At 36.5% G+C, this 16,291-nt stretch overlaps 5 protein-coding genes across 5 annotated transcripts; 2 read left to right on the forward strand and 3 right to left on the reverse strand.

Annotated features, from left to right (window-relative positions):
• Window position 1: 1 nt before the first annotated feature.
• On the forward strand, window positions 2–3,650 carry LOC116303134 (rhodopsin-like). Its single transcript, XM_031712611.2, has one exon. It carries the CDS (start codon window positions 2,064–2,066, stop codon window positions 3,222–3,224), a length of 1,161 nt encoding a protein of 386 aa, XP_031568471.1. The 5' UTR covers window positions 2–2,063; the 3' UTR covers window positions 3,225–3,650.
• Window positions 3,651–4,504: 854 nt separating this feature from the next.
• Window positions 4,505–6,004, reverse strand: LOC116303142 (low density lipoprotein receptor adapter protein 1). Its single transcript, XM_031712620.2, has one exon. The coding sequence runs from the start codon at window positions 5,900–5,902 to the stop codon at window positions 5,252–5,254; it is 651 nt and encodes a 216-aa protein (XP_031568480.2). The 5' UTR covers window positions 5,903–6,004; the 3' UTR covers window positions 4,505–5,251.
• A 462-nt stretch (window positions 6,005–6,466) lies between these two features.
• LOC116303108 (uncharacterized) lies at window positions 6,467–8,199 on the reverse strand. The gene has a single exon (XM_031712564.2). It carries the CDS (start codon window positions 8,010–8,012, stop codon window positions 7,206–7,208), a length of 807 nt encoding a protein of 268 aa, XP_031568424.2. The 5' UTR covers window positions 8,013–8,199; the 3' UTR covers window positions 6,467–7,205.
• Window positions 8,200–9,949: 1,750 nt separating this feature from the next.
• Window positions 9,950–11,114, forward strand: LOC148913573 (uncharacterized). The gene has a single exon (XM_089033030.1). It carries the CDS (start codon window positions 10,098–10,100, stop codon window positions 10,653–10,655), a length of 558 nt encoding a protein of 185 aa, XP_088889156.1. The 5' UTR covers window positions 9,950–10,097; the 3' UTR covers window positions 10,656–11,114.
• Window positions 11,115–13,781: 2,667 nt separating this feature from the next.
• On the reverse strand, window positions 13,782–14,327 carry LOC148913574 (uncharacterized). Its single transcript, XM_089035160.1, has one exon. The coding sequence runs from the start codon at window positions 14,325–14,327 to the stop codon at window positions 13,782–13,784; it is 546 nt and encodes a 181-aa protein (XP_088891286.1).
• Between the last annotated feature and the right edge of the window lie 1,964 nt (window positions 14,328–16,291).

Genomic DNA, 16,291 nt, shown 5'->3' on the forward strand with positions numbered 1-16,291 from the left:
TGATTACCGACAAAACTTCTTCGATTTGTCTTACGTCTGAGTGTCTTAATATAGAGTTGTAGGACACGATGCAATATTTGTTACATCAAAAAGACTAACAAGTAAATTATGATAAACTGCGATTACTGTTTTCGTGAAGGAATAACGGACAAAACCGTACAGCAGGCATTCTGGTTCATGACCTGATCAGCTCTACCTAGTGTCTCAGTTTAAAAATAGAATGGCACAAAAACTGTAAAAAAAAACTTTTTATAGTGCCGCGAACTAATCATGAATACATACGTTATCATGACATTACGCACAACGCCCTTTCACGGGAAGGAAGGAAATTTAGCGGGTTTTTTGTTTGGCTACAATTTTCAATCATCTCAAAAATGTTATCAAAGATATCTCTCTTTACATATTTCCGTCTCATTCTCTTTCTTTTCTTTCTCTTTTTCTGGCTGTTGTTTTTAAGGTTACATTATTAAGGTTACAAGTATTTTTTTGGTTGCTCCAATGCAATCGCATGCTTGGGATCATATACTTTCGGCCCTTAGCAAGCCTTTGTTGTCTTATAATAATACCTATTGTTTAGTTAACCACATTTGAGATTCTGTATCCACAAATGTTTCCCTCAAAAATGTCTGTGCGAGCACAGCAGGGCACAGAGATAGAGGTTAAGTCAGCCCTTGAGATACAATCTGGGCTTGCAGACATGGAGGGGTATTGGGTAAACAGCACTTCAAACCAACCACATGTTATCGCAAGAAATGTGAAGGATTTTGCGCTCTGATTATATTAGCTGTTTTTATTTACATTACAAGGTAATATAAATCAAAGCCAAATCGATTGTGTTTTTTTAGTGACCTTAAAATGACCTTAATTCGTGTGCGAAATTTCGCATTAATCCTGCACAGGAAAGGCTGGTCGCTCTCGCCTGCGATGACTTGATCTGTAGGCAAGGTTATATAATGCTGTCCTCCTATTGGATAAAGTTTACCCACCATCTGTTATTGACATCTCTTTGTTGATGTGTTTTATGCATCAAGTATGTAATTACTACAGAATATGATAATCTAGTCAAGCTATTTGCTTTGTGCTACAGAAAGCTTCACGCAAGACAGAGTAAAAGATCCCTCCTTGTATCATCTCTGGCAGTGATCTTCTCAATCTAGGGACTTGATTTTGACAGCATTTACTCAAGCATCTCAACCACTCAGTCTGTCTGTCACCGTTCGTGATCAATATTACACTTGGGACAGAACCTTCAAATCAGACCCCATCACTGGTGTTCACTGCCCTTGGGCGTTCTATTCCGCCAATACACTATCTTGTACGTCATATCATTTACAAAGAGTTGTGTCAAATATAACTGGGTTTGTAACATCACGAGAGATAGACAAGCGAATGCTCTGCAGTTCTGTTGTTCGCGTGATTGTAATAGTCGAAATTCTACAACCGGCTGTTGTCTTATAATTATTAGAATGTTACGACTGAGGTGTTGAAAGCTCCATGCGAAAATAGAGTGTTGTTTATCGCCCGTAACTCGAACACATTGAATCCTAACAACTGTCTTGGCACTAGACATGTTGTGTGAAGAAAATTGCCTCCATTGATCCATAGTCGAGCATCGTCTATAAACGAAAAGGAAAGTTTGTGTGGGAGTTTGGCGTCTTCGAAACGAGTTTGTTGCCAGATTCTTTTAGATGCAAAGCTGCATGACTGTATAGATTACCACTGACTGAGTATCACATCTGGCAACAGTCAGCTTACATATCTTTCGGGTTTCTCTCGTAGTAAAGGATGCCTTGAGATTACAAATTTGTTTATGCTTCAGTAAAGATCAAAGTCTTGGCTGCAATTAATCAAGCATACGATCAAAACACCGTAAACCAAGAACCGCAAGAAGCTGATTTTAATCAAGTATTGTTCTGCTAATGGGACCCCAAGACGTTACTACAAGATTGTAAAAGCTTCTGCAAACATTCAGTCTGGTCCGATCCTGCGACCTCTATAAAAAGTCCCAAAGCTTTTAAATAAGATAAAAAAATCGTGAGTGGCAGACAAGGGTTCTTGAAAGTATGCAGCCGTGGAACGAAGATGCCTTTGTAAACAAGCTTTTTCCGAAAGAGCGACAAAATGACATTAACACATCGTGTTCTACTCGGTATGTTTACGAGTCCAACGAGATTAGGATAACTCGATTAGCAGCACAATCATTCTTGGTTTTCGCTGGAGTCTTGTTCAACATCATCATCTGTGTACTCAACTTGAAACACTCGAATATCAACGCTGCCATCAGAGTTTACCTTCGAAACATGGCTGTTGCAGACATTGGGGTACTCTTGATTGGTTTCCTCTTCGCTGTTGCTAAAGAACAAGAGGGAACTAGTAAGTGGGTACTAGGAGGTGTAGCGTGCAGGTATATTTACCCTGTAACGGACATGTTCTATGCTGTTACAGTATGGACCGTTGTCGCAATTGCCGTAGAGAGATGTCACATCATGAAGGGAGACAGTGGTAGTTGGAATAGTGGACCCTCTCGTGGACTACGCACTGTACTCATATTGTGGTTTACAGCTTTCTTTGCTATCTCTGTCCCGTTATTTTTTGCCAGTAATTATAAATCATCTTGTGGACGAAGATACTGCTTCATTCGTTGGCCAACTGCAAGTGACGGAAACAACATTCCTCCCAAAATTCATTCACTTTTCCTTCTTTTCGTTATAGTTATTTTACCCGTAGTTGTAATTTTGGTGTCATGCTGTAGACTAGCGTTTGGGTATAGGCATTCATCAGGGGTGTGTAATCCAGATCGCGACAGCATGCGTCAAAGATTACGATCAGATAACAGTGAAAACAGTGAACAAGACGAAGTAAGACACCACGAATGCGACGATGCCAAGCGTTTTCTCACCCCTTTGGTTATTCTACTCGTCATTTCCACAATTCCTATGCTAGTCTTGCGAACAATCTTTATTTTTAGTTCCCAAAAGCTGACGCTAGAGAACTATCTTGTTCTATTAAACATTTCTATCATGTTGACTGTATGTAATTCTGCAGTCAGACCATTCGTCTATTATGTGGTCAGTCAAGATGTCAGGGATGGGTTTTCATTACTGGTGAATAGGGTTAAACGAAGGTTACGAATGTGCTGTAGGAAACACGATGAGACGACTATACCACTACAAGATAATGTCGCAATAACTCGACACTCTTGTTATAAAGAAACTACGCTATAAAGTCCCGATAGTGTCACGAGTATGTATTCCCATTCATTGCTGACGATAATCCGACAACTATACCTACAAGATAATGTCACAATAACTCGACACTCAAGTTATAAAGAAACTACATTATGAAGTCCCGAAAGTGTCACGAGTGTGCTCCGATTATTCAAATCCGACCAAAGTCGACAGTCCATGTAATTCATTAATGTTTTATATCCAGACACTTGAGAGCTAGCTCACATTTAAACTGTAGCTCCTAGAGAACATTATCATGCTCCGACCAGTTGGAGGATAATCCGATCAGCTTCGGTTTTAATCCGACCTCTGGTCCGACCATACCAAGCATGGCGCTATATTAACAACATGTTTGAGTTAATTTCAGTTTAGTTATGTCATATTTTTATATCAGTTCTCAATAAAACTAGTTATGTTATTCAAGAGATGTATTTGATTTTGTATTTTCTTTAAAAATCAGATGTGTATGAATGCAATAAATTCCGACATGTACATTAGAAACATCACATGCAAAAGGCATTTGTACAGAAATTCTGCGTAGTTAAGAACAGCTTAATCGGTGCATGGGGAATAACTGCCCTCATATGCTCTTTCAACAGAGTTGTCAGATAGTAGCAACATTGAAATAGTGGTCCCCTAGGGATATAAATCAATAATTGCGGGCAGTACTAGTGGTGTCCAGGTTAAAGAAGATATAATGTATAGGAGGTGGTCAGTTATGAAATTTTGCTCTTTTTGCATAACAATATATATTTTAATTTGTTTCGATACTTTCGCATTTAAATTTTTTATTTACTTGAATTTTGTTAGATATTATTAGTTTTACAGGACTTTCTCGAAAACCACCATATGATATTAAGAAACATCCTTTTAAAATCATTGCATATAAGTAAATCATGATGATACTTGTCATACTTAAGGCCACAAGGAGACACCAGTACTGAAACGTGCGTCGAGGAACCTATGTGGTATCATCTCCTGTGTGTATTTTCCCTATTTATTTCATAACATTTCGCAATATCGTTTGAATATATATACCCACAAAGACAAAACCCCAGCATCTCAGTCAACACCAACCAGAACAGAAAACTACAAGAACATTATAAACAGCATCGTGTATTAATAGTAAACAAAGCAAAATGTCACCCAAAAAAATCTGTTGTCGTAGCAACCAACCTTATCGGGTAATTTTAATTTGCCACGTGGATCGTCATAAAACAAAGCACGTTCCCAAAGACGTCAGAAGAGTAATTGCTTTAGAGTAAGATAAGAATACATTAAGTAATTCGTTCAATTTACTGTACGAGTACAAGTGATCGCCTTTTGTCACTAGACATCGATAATACAAATCACTATTCTGACAGTGTAAAATCCATTAATCCCCATCAGCTTAGAATCTTTTAAGGTGTACACTGGGCTAGTGACAATCTATTTGTAGACTTTGCAATAATCTCAGAAAAGAGCCAAGATCCATTATAAATATTCATGTCAAATGACAGGTGAATTTAAAAAAATTTAAACCTTATGATGTTTGAACTTTTGTTCAGTGAAAACTGAAAAAAAATCAGCCTTCCACCGGAATTCGCGCGATTGTTATGCAATTATTCATTTATTTTCGAGTCGATCTCGCTACCAAAATCGAACCGTGATTACGTAGAAACGACACAAAACTAATAACCATTTGTTATAATTAAGCTAAATCTTACGTCGACAAACACACATATATACACACATCTGTCGCTAATATCTCCCTAAATCCAAGCATAAATATCCTGATAGTGCACTGCATTAAATAAACGAGTGAACAAATGTCGGTAATTTTGATGCTAAAACGATCCGTCTTGTAATGTAATATCCAGGTCCTTGAGCTGGAGACCTAAAGACATAGTACTCCACTCGCTAATGGCTCAGTTCAACCTCACAAAAATAAAAATGAAAACTTTCTAACGAGCTTAATGTCATTTTTAATATTCTAGTTTTCGTAGCTCGAATTAAGATGGAAGGAGCTTGAACTATTGATATGGTTAGTCTAGTTTTTCAGTCTCATCTTTCAAGCTTTCTTTTTCTCGTTCTACAGTATTGAGCATGTCTTGGACGATACAGTCCAGTTCGTTATCGACGACTTCCGCGGTAGAACCGCAATTAGGCGTCATTTTGCTATCGCAGTCAGAATTCCTGCCATCGTCCGGTTTTCCGGAAGATGAAGAAGAAATATTGCTGTCCTTGAATTGCTCGTTTAAGTCATTAACTTTTTTCTTGCGTTTTTTCCGTAATTCCTCAAAATGGCTTTCCCTGTATGAACAATACAATGCTTGTCCTATTGCTTTCGCCTTTTCTTCCGAAGTACACATCACTGCATGGCATTCAACCTGAAACGGGCTCTTCGAAACGTGATGATTAAACGGCAAAATATTAGAATCAAGTCGATTGAGCGAACAGTACGAAATATCCTTGATGGCAAACGACTGCTTTTTTTGACCCTGAGTTATTGTCATCTCTTCTTTCTTCACTTCCAAGGTGACTTTCGGACACGTTTTCTCCGCATCATAAATTCTCTTCACTGCTTTATCGATACCATTTACTCCGGGCTCATTATTGTTCGTACATCCCAAATATTTTACTTGGAAAGTCTTCTCCTCTTCGAGATTTGCCCTACCAGACTTTCCTGGCATCATGTTGTTGTCTTGTGCAAGCGGGTTTCGATATTTGCTGTGTTAGAATATGGAACCCAGAGCGAACTTGCAGATAATATCATGTGCTTGCAAGGCAACGCGCTTTTACCGCCACGAGATAAAATTGATTTTACATTGGAAGTTAAAAGAGCAAAGGCGCTTTCTGATTGGTTGGTTAAACAAAAGCCGACATCTTAGTGGCTTTTTTCACCTGTTTTGTTTTGTGACCACATGACGAAATAGTGGTCGCGTGACGTGAAATTGAGAATGGATTTCTTATATGGCATCCCGGTCTAAAATAAACCCTATGACCAATCAGATATAGACTCAACAAAATACCATTTTTTACAATAATTTTTTTTGTTCTTGTACTTGTATGTGTCACCCTTTCAACACTTCTCGTTTTAAAATAGTTTATATATACATCGATATATGTTTTATTTTAAAACATTTCCCTCTCTGGTAATCATTATTGGTACATGTTTTAGTTTTAAAAACATTCCCTCTTTGGTATACATAATATTTCCTAGTGAAAGGACTTTTCCAGCAAAAATGAGAAGTACAAAATTTATAGAATTAGGGTTTTTTACTCATACATTTTATTAAAATCAGGTATGTTTATTTGAAATACGAACTGCGTTGCAGCACTCCCTTCCATATATAAAGATTAGTCGTCTGTGGACTAAACCAAATATACTCTAAATGTAAGCTGCAAATGACGTCAATCGATAGACTGTGGAGGCGAAGATATGTTTGGAACTATTACACAGATCAAATGTATACTGATAGCCCATTCTTCACAGTCGGCTTTTAAGTCCACGATGGACTGGTTGGGTTTTATGTGATGTCATAGCCGCCATCTTGGAAGAATAGAACGGGAGATTTTCTCCACTATGGCGGCCGTTCCAAGACCGTCGTTTTTTTCATATTATGTTGGGAATTATTGCAAACGTCACGGTTAAATAAGAGAGAGAATGCCGAGAGAGGTAGATAGAGTTATCAATAAGCTTATGACTAAGCTATCTGGCCATCTAAAAGACACAATATAGATTATTTCCGTTATTTGCGGCGAATGATATATGTGTTCATATATAGAAGTTTAACTGGCGTTTTTTTTGGTAAATATTTTTCCTCGTTAACGATTTTAATTACAGAATTTACTCAGTTCTATGACCTGATAGTCGACAAAGGTTTCAAGCTCTGAAAACTAGTTGCATTTTGCGAATCATCAATTGGACCCTAGTCTATAGCATACATATCAATGGGATAATAAACATAGCAGGAACATTATGGCTATCAATTTAATTTAACACCTAGAACTTTTTAAACGCCGCTCTTGTTTCGGCGACTGATCTTTGTAAGCACCTGACGCCATCTTAGAGGTTGGACGTTCTGATACTTTAACAAAGTTATTTTGTGTTCCCGCTGTTTCGTCTCGTTTTCGTCTTTGTTCTTGATGATGAATATCGACGACGGTTTCTTTTTCTACAGCTTTATTCTTTACTTCCTTAGAGTATTCATTTATGACTCCACTTGTAAATGCAGGAGGTTTGTTTCGCATATTTTTCTGGGGATTTTCATTGTCTTCTCGATTGTAATGTTGATAGTGAAAGTATTGGTTTGAAAGCACATTATTTTCTATTCTCTCTTTTCGTAGTCTTGCAAGATATCTTCCCTTGAACGTAGAATAAAAAGCCACTTTTATGGCAAGCATCTTTTCCTTGGATTTGCAGCAAACTACATACGTTTCGACTTCCCTTTTCGACACATGTCTGTTCAAAGCTAATATGTGGTAATTCCATTTTGGCGGGAAAAATCCGTACGACATCTTTTCTATGGGAATAGAAAAAATTTCACGTCCTTCCTTTTGTTTTCCCTTGGGAAATAAAGCAACTCTGTTCTCCGTGACATTTATAAAATGCTTCCCAAGAAGCTGAGAACTTATCTCCTTACTCAGAGCTCTGTCCGTCTGTTGATTTACAGCATTTTCCACAACTTTTATGTCCTTTGCGAGCTTGGTGACAGAACCAAGATATTTCACTGCAAAAGTGTTTTCATTTTCCAAGCGTTTCGAACGATACTGATTTCTAAATCTTTCCCTGAAAGGCTTCATCTTGGACGCATGAACTCCAAACTATTCCCTTGAGTTACGAGCTAAAACCCTGAAAATGGCTATGGATATTACATCAACTTCAGCTAGTGACAACTGAATTCAGACAAACTTCCAGAAACGTTTTCCTGCGGCGAAAGAAAAGCCGGTTTAAATTTTCGTTGAGTCGTGTTTTAATGAATGATATTTTTATATTTCTACTTAATCTATGTAGTACTGAGGTCACGACAATAGAGACTCATTACGAGTTGCAGGTGGCTACAGTAATTAAATTTTCATCACAACCGTTTTGCATTCATGCAGAAAATCTATGAACTAACCATACTTATAGATCCAACCATCAAATAAAAAGCCTATAGTTTGAAAAAGAAATATCGACATTCAAGAATAAGGCATCTGAACTAAAAAATTAAAAAATAATAAAAGATTGTATGCCGGATAAAAAGTGTCCTAATTCATTTGCTATAATTAGCACGTTGTTGAAGGCCATTCTTTACACCATGGTTATGAATTTCCTAACCACATTGACCGGAATTGTCAAAAATAACTTGATTGCTAGCAAAGAAAAGATTCCGCATGTCACTATATGGTAAACTTATGTAAGCAAAGATTTGACAATCAATTGATAAGATGGCAATCATTTCCATGGAAACACTATGAGATATCGAAAGCATCTTCAATACATTTCAGCCAAGAAAAAGTACACGGTGTGAAATGCATTTTAGATTCCTGTCTGTCAGAGATTTTTCCGTTGCTGAAACAGCGACATGAACCCTTATGGGGCACCTTTAATTTTCTAGCTGAAGGATGCAAAAAGTGAAGAAATTGAGTTTCCTCCGAAAAGTACCTTTCACATTTCATGGAAGTATGTCAAAAAATGAATTCAAATCAAACATTCTTACAACAGGCATCGAAATGCTTCCAAAATGTATCAACTGAAAAAAGTGAAACTCTAAAATCCGTCTAAGATATTTTAGAGCCTTTTTTCTGATTACGGAACCGTTTTATTATTATTATTATTATTTTAATGCACACGAACATTTTTACTAAAAAACATACAAAATTAATGTATAGTTTGATGGCATGTGATGTTTCTAGAGAATTTCATTTATGGATGGAAGCCTAATTTTTTCCCCACCAGGGTTGTGTGGTCGTGTTCGGCTTGCGTTCGTGGAGTGTCATCATTTAATGTCGGACATTCTTCGGGAGTAAATCTGTCCTTCAGAAATAAATTAAAAACGTACGTTGGAATGTAACACGTACGTTGTCTTGTCTCTGGTTGTAGGGTAATTTTAGCACAAAACCTAAGACTTTTTCTATTCAGATGGATTTGCATTGACGTAATTTTAAATTCTAGACAGTTCTATGTATGCGAATGACGACAAAATCAATTGATGTAAGGCTTTGCTTTTGGCGTGATATATAATAGATTATTTTTCATTCAAGTGCCAACAAGTGCCCACTACAAGTTAAATGTGGGCATCATTAGGATGGCAATAAGTTTGACGTTTCAGTCCTGAATACGAGAAAAATCTAATTTCACTCAAAGTACAAAATCGCAACCAGAGTGCCCAAGGTCAATAACAAAGTGCTTTAGTGTATAAAGATAATAAAACGTTGAAGGCAAACTACGTGAGGTGACAATAATCGTTCAGGAACATTAGGTTTGATTAATTACAATTAAAATTTTATTAACCCACTTGCGAATCACAGCCGAAGATTACGAATTCACTTGTCTACTTCGGTTATCTTTTTGTACGTTTCATTTTAAACTTTACCAATCCAGACAATTCAATAAGTCTGATTTCTCACAGCTATTTCATTCCGAACGGAAGTCCACTCCGTTCCAGTCCAATTATTCCATTACGAGTATTCTTGACAATTATTAATTTTTCAACTCCAATTAAGGTATCATCATTATATGTAAATGAGACGTAACGATTTATTTACAACCGTTCTGCTTCTGACAGCTGCACTTGTGTTTTCAAAGCAAAAATGTGTCTAAAAGATGCGTACAGTAGTAGCGAGCCACCACTGTGAGAAACTACATGAACAAACGACCTAAGCTTGTGATCACGGAGTTTTATCATGGAGGATACGAAAACGAAGTCCCCCAACGGCGAAGGCAAGTCAGTTAAACGGTTTTTCGCTCGTTTGAGCTTTAAATCTGAACAAAAAAGCTATGAAATTGAGCCAACGAAGACGTTCATCGTGCAGTCGATTGGAACAGCAGAAAGAACGAACCCAGGTGAGGAGGGAATGGAAGAGTGCTTGAAGTCTCTGTACTCCAAAGCTATGCCAATGAAGGAGATGTTGTTAAAAGTGAAAATTGCGATTTCACCAGAAAGTGTAACTATGCGAGGCCTTGGAGGTCAACTGATCGAGGAACAAGATGAAGTCATCGTACCAATCAGTCGAATTTCCTTCGTGGTAGCTGACAAAAAACACCAGCTTTTTGCCTTCAACGACCATGTCTCCAACAAACCCAGAAAGATTATTTCGTACGCTTTTATTTGTAATGATGCAGAGAGCTCAGCTACTATTGCAGCTACTCTTTCAACTACCTTCGAGGAGAAGCTTGGTAGAAGAAGCTCCCGTAAGGCTCGCAGAACAGTGTCTTCTGATGAGGACCAATTAGTGCAATAACTTTTTATAACGGACAGGAATGATTATCTGGTCTTTAAGAATAGTTAGCAGACTATTTGGAAGTCGGGCTCAGCCTCACGAGTTTCTTGCGTTTGATTATTTAAATATCCTTTCGACACACTTTGGAAGACATTGATCAACACGCCACTGTCTTTCAGGGGTTTACTTAGAAACACCGTTGTCAAATGCATTTTACATCATTTCTACAGAATTTGATTGCACTTTCTTTAAATCTAAAGTACAAATCTTAATTGTAAATATAGCTTTAAAAAAATGATAAAGAATTTAAGGGGAAAAAACTAGGAATTTAACCAGAAAGTTAAAAATGGAAATGCAGATTTGTGACATGAACTCGCCAGCTGCCAGGCCGAACAAGACGTGATGACACTGAGAAAAGTTGTGTAAAAATTATAATTATTTTACTAAAAAAATATTAAAAATTATATGTACATCGTTAAACTTCAAAAATTAATGAATAATTAAACTATACTTACAGCATCATAAAACATTTTTGTTTTAGTTGGAGATGTGTGCAAATCTTTGGACTCAGCACTGAGGAGCAGCGAGAAGGCCTTCAACGCCTATACCACTGAAGAAGTTCTATATATTATTTATCGTTTGCTTAAAAAATTTCCCTCTAGAAATGGTTAGTAATTTCTAATTCATGTCTTTGCTATTTAGCCAAGAAAAAAATGAAATTATTTTTATTTCTATCGAAATATATGCATGCACGACAAGGTATGGCTTTTTGTCTCAGTGTCATGAAGTAAATGTTGCAGAAAGAAAGTCGATTCCTGGAGAAATCATCGCTTTTTTAAAAATCTCTAAGAGATTTATAGACACAAGCATAAATTAAGTTTTTTTAATTCTCGAGGAACTTGAAAAACAAAGTCTTTCGAAGCTTTTTTGGATCAATGATCATGTTTGATCAAGCTTCACAAGTAATCTTTTTTAAGGCGCCAGACATTATTATCCAGTTTGTAATAATCCTATCAAACATCTTTTAACTTAACAAAGATTACTTTCGATTTATCTCCACAAAAATTATCCTGGAATAATGAAATTTGAGACTTTAAAATATTAATTTTTTTGTGCTTAAAATACATTTAACTTGGCTCTAAGTACATGCACCATGGCAACGAAATACCTCTTGATTTCTCTAAACGATTGAAAAATTTATGGAATTGTGTTTTATTTTAGACAATTTGACGTAAGTGGTCCGAGGCTAATGGTTTTTCATTAATGAGCTATTTTTTTATCATGATCAAGATCTGAGATAGCATTGAGTAGATTTAATGTGAGTGCAATACGATTAACCGATCGACAAGAGAAATCTATCACCAGTTCCAGACTGTCTTGATCAACATGGTTTTGACAATATTTATGTTAATAACTTTTCGTGTTCGTGGTATTTATTTTGGTTTTAGAAAGAAAAGCATGAGAGCAAACAAACGAGGTGAATATACTCGTTGTCGTTTATTTTTTTAGCAATAAGTTTTTGGAAGTCGTGTGGTGGCTAGGCTAAAGATTTTTTTTATCAGCTGTCGTAGCTGCTGTGGTGTTTAATAATTCGAACAGGTTCATGAGGAAAGTAACTTTTGTTATGACTTGAAAGTATCAAACCGAAAAGAAAAAGCTGATGAATAAGTGGTTTAATTAAAGGGAAGAAATGAGAAAAGAAAGGAAAAAGAAAGAAATGACAAAAGAACGAATGAGTGAAGGAAATAAAGGAAAGAAACGAAGAAAGAAGTATAGGAAAGGAACAATAAATACGGAATGAGACCGGAAAAAAAAGCAAAACGACAAAATAGAAAAGTTTGGAGAGTAAAGAAATGAACGAAGGATTTAATATATTCTCGACTTTCACATCCCCATAATGCCTTGCGTTTTGGGGGGTAACCAATCAAAAAACCGTTCCAAATTGAAAGGTTTCTTAATTGAATTTATACTATACCTGCTTTTATCTGTACAATACTGATTATCAGTTTATTCCTAGTTATTTTTTCGTGTACAGATCATGAAGAGTTTTGGTCTTACAGAAAATGTATTGACTTACGAAAAAATGTTTAAAATTTACCTTAAACGTCTTCAAGCTTCTATCTTTTTCTGTTTTTTACTTCTTCATTTTATCTTTGGATACCAAACAAGGTATTTTCAACATTGTCTGATCGGCCTTCAGCAAAATAAGTGGGTTTTTACCCTCTGGTTACCCCCCAAAGACGCAAAGGATTATGGGGATGTGAAAGTCGAGAATAGAAAATGAAATAAAAGAAAAATGGAAGGAAGGAAGGAAGGAGGGAGTAAAGTAAAGGAAGGACAAAAGAAATGGAAAAGAAAGAATGGGATAAAATGTAGCAAATAGCAAGAAAGGAAATCCTGTATGAGCTTCTTGTGTAAAAAATGAACTATTACACTAAGCCTATACTGACCGGCGGCCAGCCATTGATCCGTCTTATTCATAAGGCACATGAACAGAATCTGATGATATTAATATTAATATTTCCAGGAATTGTTTGCATGAAGATTGCGCATCGCTGCACATAGCATCAAAGAAGATCCCTAAACTTTTTAATCTCACCTAAATTAATAAATTAATAATAACAACTAATATAAACTATGGAATAACTCCTCGATTTTAGTAGTATATTGTTTTTTAAATAATGCTCTTTGATTTTACTAAAAAAAATAGTAAATTGAGCTTCCTTCGAGAAAGAAAAAAATTGCTAGACGGAAGTTTTAATATGCGAAGATGATACAAATAGGATACGGTAGCTTTAACGAACATCCATTAAACATTTTCTCTACAACTATTTTTATTTTGAACTAAAATTTGTTCAGTGGTTATTCAAATTATTCAACTACAAACTCAGTCTACTTCTCGTTCTGCAGATGAGCTCCAACAGTCTTTGTTTCTCGAATCCTTCCTCCCCTTTTCTCTTTTCTTTCAGGCAAACAGCATCCCCACTCTTGAAAACCCTAAAAACTTTACTATGTCATGTCTATCGCCAGCGATTTAAGCCTTCGCTTCTACTCAAACATTTACTGAAATTCTATAAAAATACCGAGTTGTATTTCTCATGAGATTCTATAAAAATACAGTTGTATTTCTCAGTTCCAAGCCTTGTTCTACAACACTGACAGTGACCGTTTCATCATCTCTCTCTTCTTCCTCAACATCGGTGGCGTTTGAGCTTTCTTCACAAGGTGTTCCTCCGTCGATGGCATTCGACTCAGCTTCATATGTCTCTGAGTTAGAGTTGCAGCTCTGAACATCCATGAAAAGGCTTGCTTTAATTCAATGGAGGTCTCTTTTGAGCTGCACATCACAGCATGGAACTCTAGGTGCTTCTCTTGATGCTTGGGCTTGAAAGTGAACAAGAAAGCACTTTCCATCGAGCTATCTCGGCCACAACATAAAATATTATTGACGCAATAGAAATAATCTTTTCCCGTCTTGGGGCACTTTAGAGACAAGCCTCTCTCATTCACTGTTAAAACCATCTTTTTTAAGTCGTGTGGCTTCATCTTTAGTTCTCCTAAAATTTGAGCAAGTTTGATGTGAAAGTCTGATTCAGTGTCCTCTGATTCTTTCGCGTCGCAGCATCCAAGATACTTGACTACGAACCTCGGGTGCTCTGTAATCTTAGCTTCCTTATGATGCAAAGACAACATGGCTTTCTTCTTCCCCCAATAAACTGTAGACAGGAAAAATATGTAGAGCTCAACTCAGTGTATATAACGTGAATGATTTCAATGGAAAGTTCAGTAGGTAAACAGGCGGAACGGAGCTTGATGCTTGACTGGCTTCCTCTGATATGGAAATTAGTTTGCTTTTGATGGATCTGTTGATTGGGTTCGTGGTTTCTCTACCGGAAAAAGAAGCCGTAGGCATAAGACGTAGGACTTGAGAGGAAAGGGGGAAAATAATGGATGGGAAGGAAGGCGAATGGATGGAATGAAATGGTTAGAATTATATCTACTCAAGGAACTTTTCGTTTATAAACTTTTAGCCCAAAGAAACATGCATATTCATGCTAGAATTATAGATTGGATGGATTTCATAGCTGGATATTAACAGTGTTATGGATGGATGGATGGAATGATGGATGGATCGATGGATGGATCGATAGATGGATGGATGGATGGATGGATGGATGGATGGATGGATGGATGGATGGATGGATGGATGGATGGATGGATGGGTGGGTGGATAGGATGGATGGATGGATGGATGGATGGAAAGACGCGTACAAACCTCTTTATGTACATACTTACAGCAGCAAGAAATTCTTATAACTGACACACCAGGGTTACAAACTCATCTGTTTCAAGCCTCCTATATAGATCGTACAAATCCTGTTCTAAAAGTCATGATGAATGTCATAGCTATAGTTAATAGCACGAAGTTCTTATAACAGTCACAGCAGGCCTAAGGGTTATGAACACTTTTAAAGATATTGATATTAACTTGCGCCTATTTTATATTTTTTTGCAATTCTTTTAATTCTGCATTATCAAGTCTTCTGCAGATTTTGAACCGTGCATACTTGACACTAAACGTACAGATTGCATTCAGATGCCACGCACAGTATCAAGAAACTCTACTGAAAGTCACAGTAGTTCTACTGAAACACTTTTATGGAGTAATATCAAATATGGTTATAGAGTGCGCCTATTTTTCTTTGCATGTTTTGTTGCAATTCGTCTGTACAAAACTTCCTGTAGATCATGCACCATACACATATACTACACTAGTCTAGACTATGCCAACTTTTAATAATATCAATATATTAATAATTCATAGTATACAGTTATTTCAAAAAAGTTGAATACTGAATACTGCATAATGAATAGTGCATTCCAAGACCGAAGTGCATTGTGGGTCTCGTAAATTCGAAATAAAAAGTAAAAACACAGAATAAATTATTATTATCAATCCTACTTTAGACAATGTCACTATGACCCACAATGCACTTTGGTCTTGGAATGCACTATTCAGTATGCAGTATTCATTAATCAATTGCTCAATAGTCCATTGTATATACATATGCTGGAGTCCTAAATTTGTAGTACATTTTTCAAAAACGTTTCAAATCTAGATCTGCTATGGCTATTTATTAATTTTAAAGTATGATCACAGATCGCTCAAATACCCACATATTACTAAACTGTATAACAACTTTTCAATTTAGTAATTCCATCATAACCCATAGTATATACATATACTGGAGTTGAAAATTTTTATTTATCTATTATTTATTTTTAAGCATGATCACAGATCGTCCAAATACTACTAAACTCTATACCAACGTTTCTTTCTTAACATTTCATAACTTATAGTATAACACGTGAGCTAAGTTAACGTTACGCATGTAATGTCTTCACACGACGTCACTACCGCTTCCCTCGGTATCATCCCACAACCGTGTCGTGTCGTCCAGTCTAAGAACTACGTTCTCACCCGTTACCACTAAAACCTGGATTATTCTCTTTAGCGTCAGCACCGCCCACTTGGTTTAATTGCCGTAGAACTCTTTTGAATTCGTGACTACCTTCGATCCATTAATATCTAACTAATCAATGATTCACACGAAAAATCAACGTCATTTTTAAAAATAACAAAGAAGTGAAGGAGA

Source organism: Actinia tenebrosa, unplaced genomic scaffold (assembly GCF_029948245.1).
Source record: "Actinia tenebrosa isolate PJP-AT-01 unplaced genomic scaffold, QUT_ActTen_1.0 PGA_scaffold0__85_contigs__length_37466705, whole genome shotgun sequence".
Taxonomy (NCBI): Eukaryota; Metazoa; Cnidaria; class Anthozoa; order Actiniaria; family Actiniidae; genus Actinia; species Actinia tenebrosa.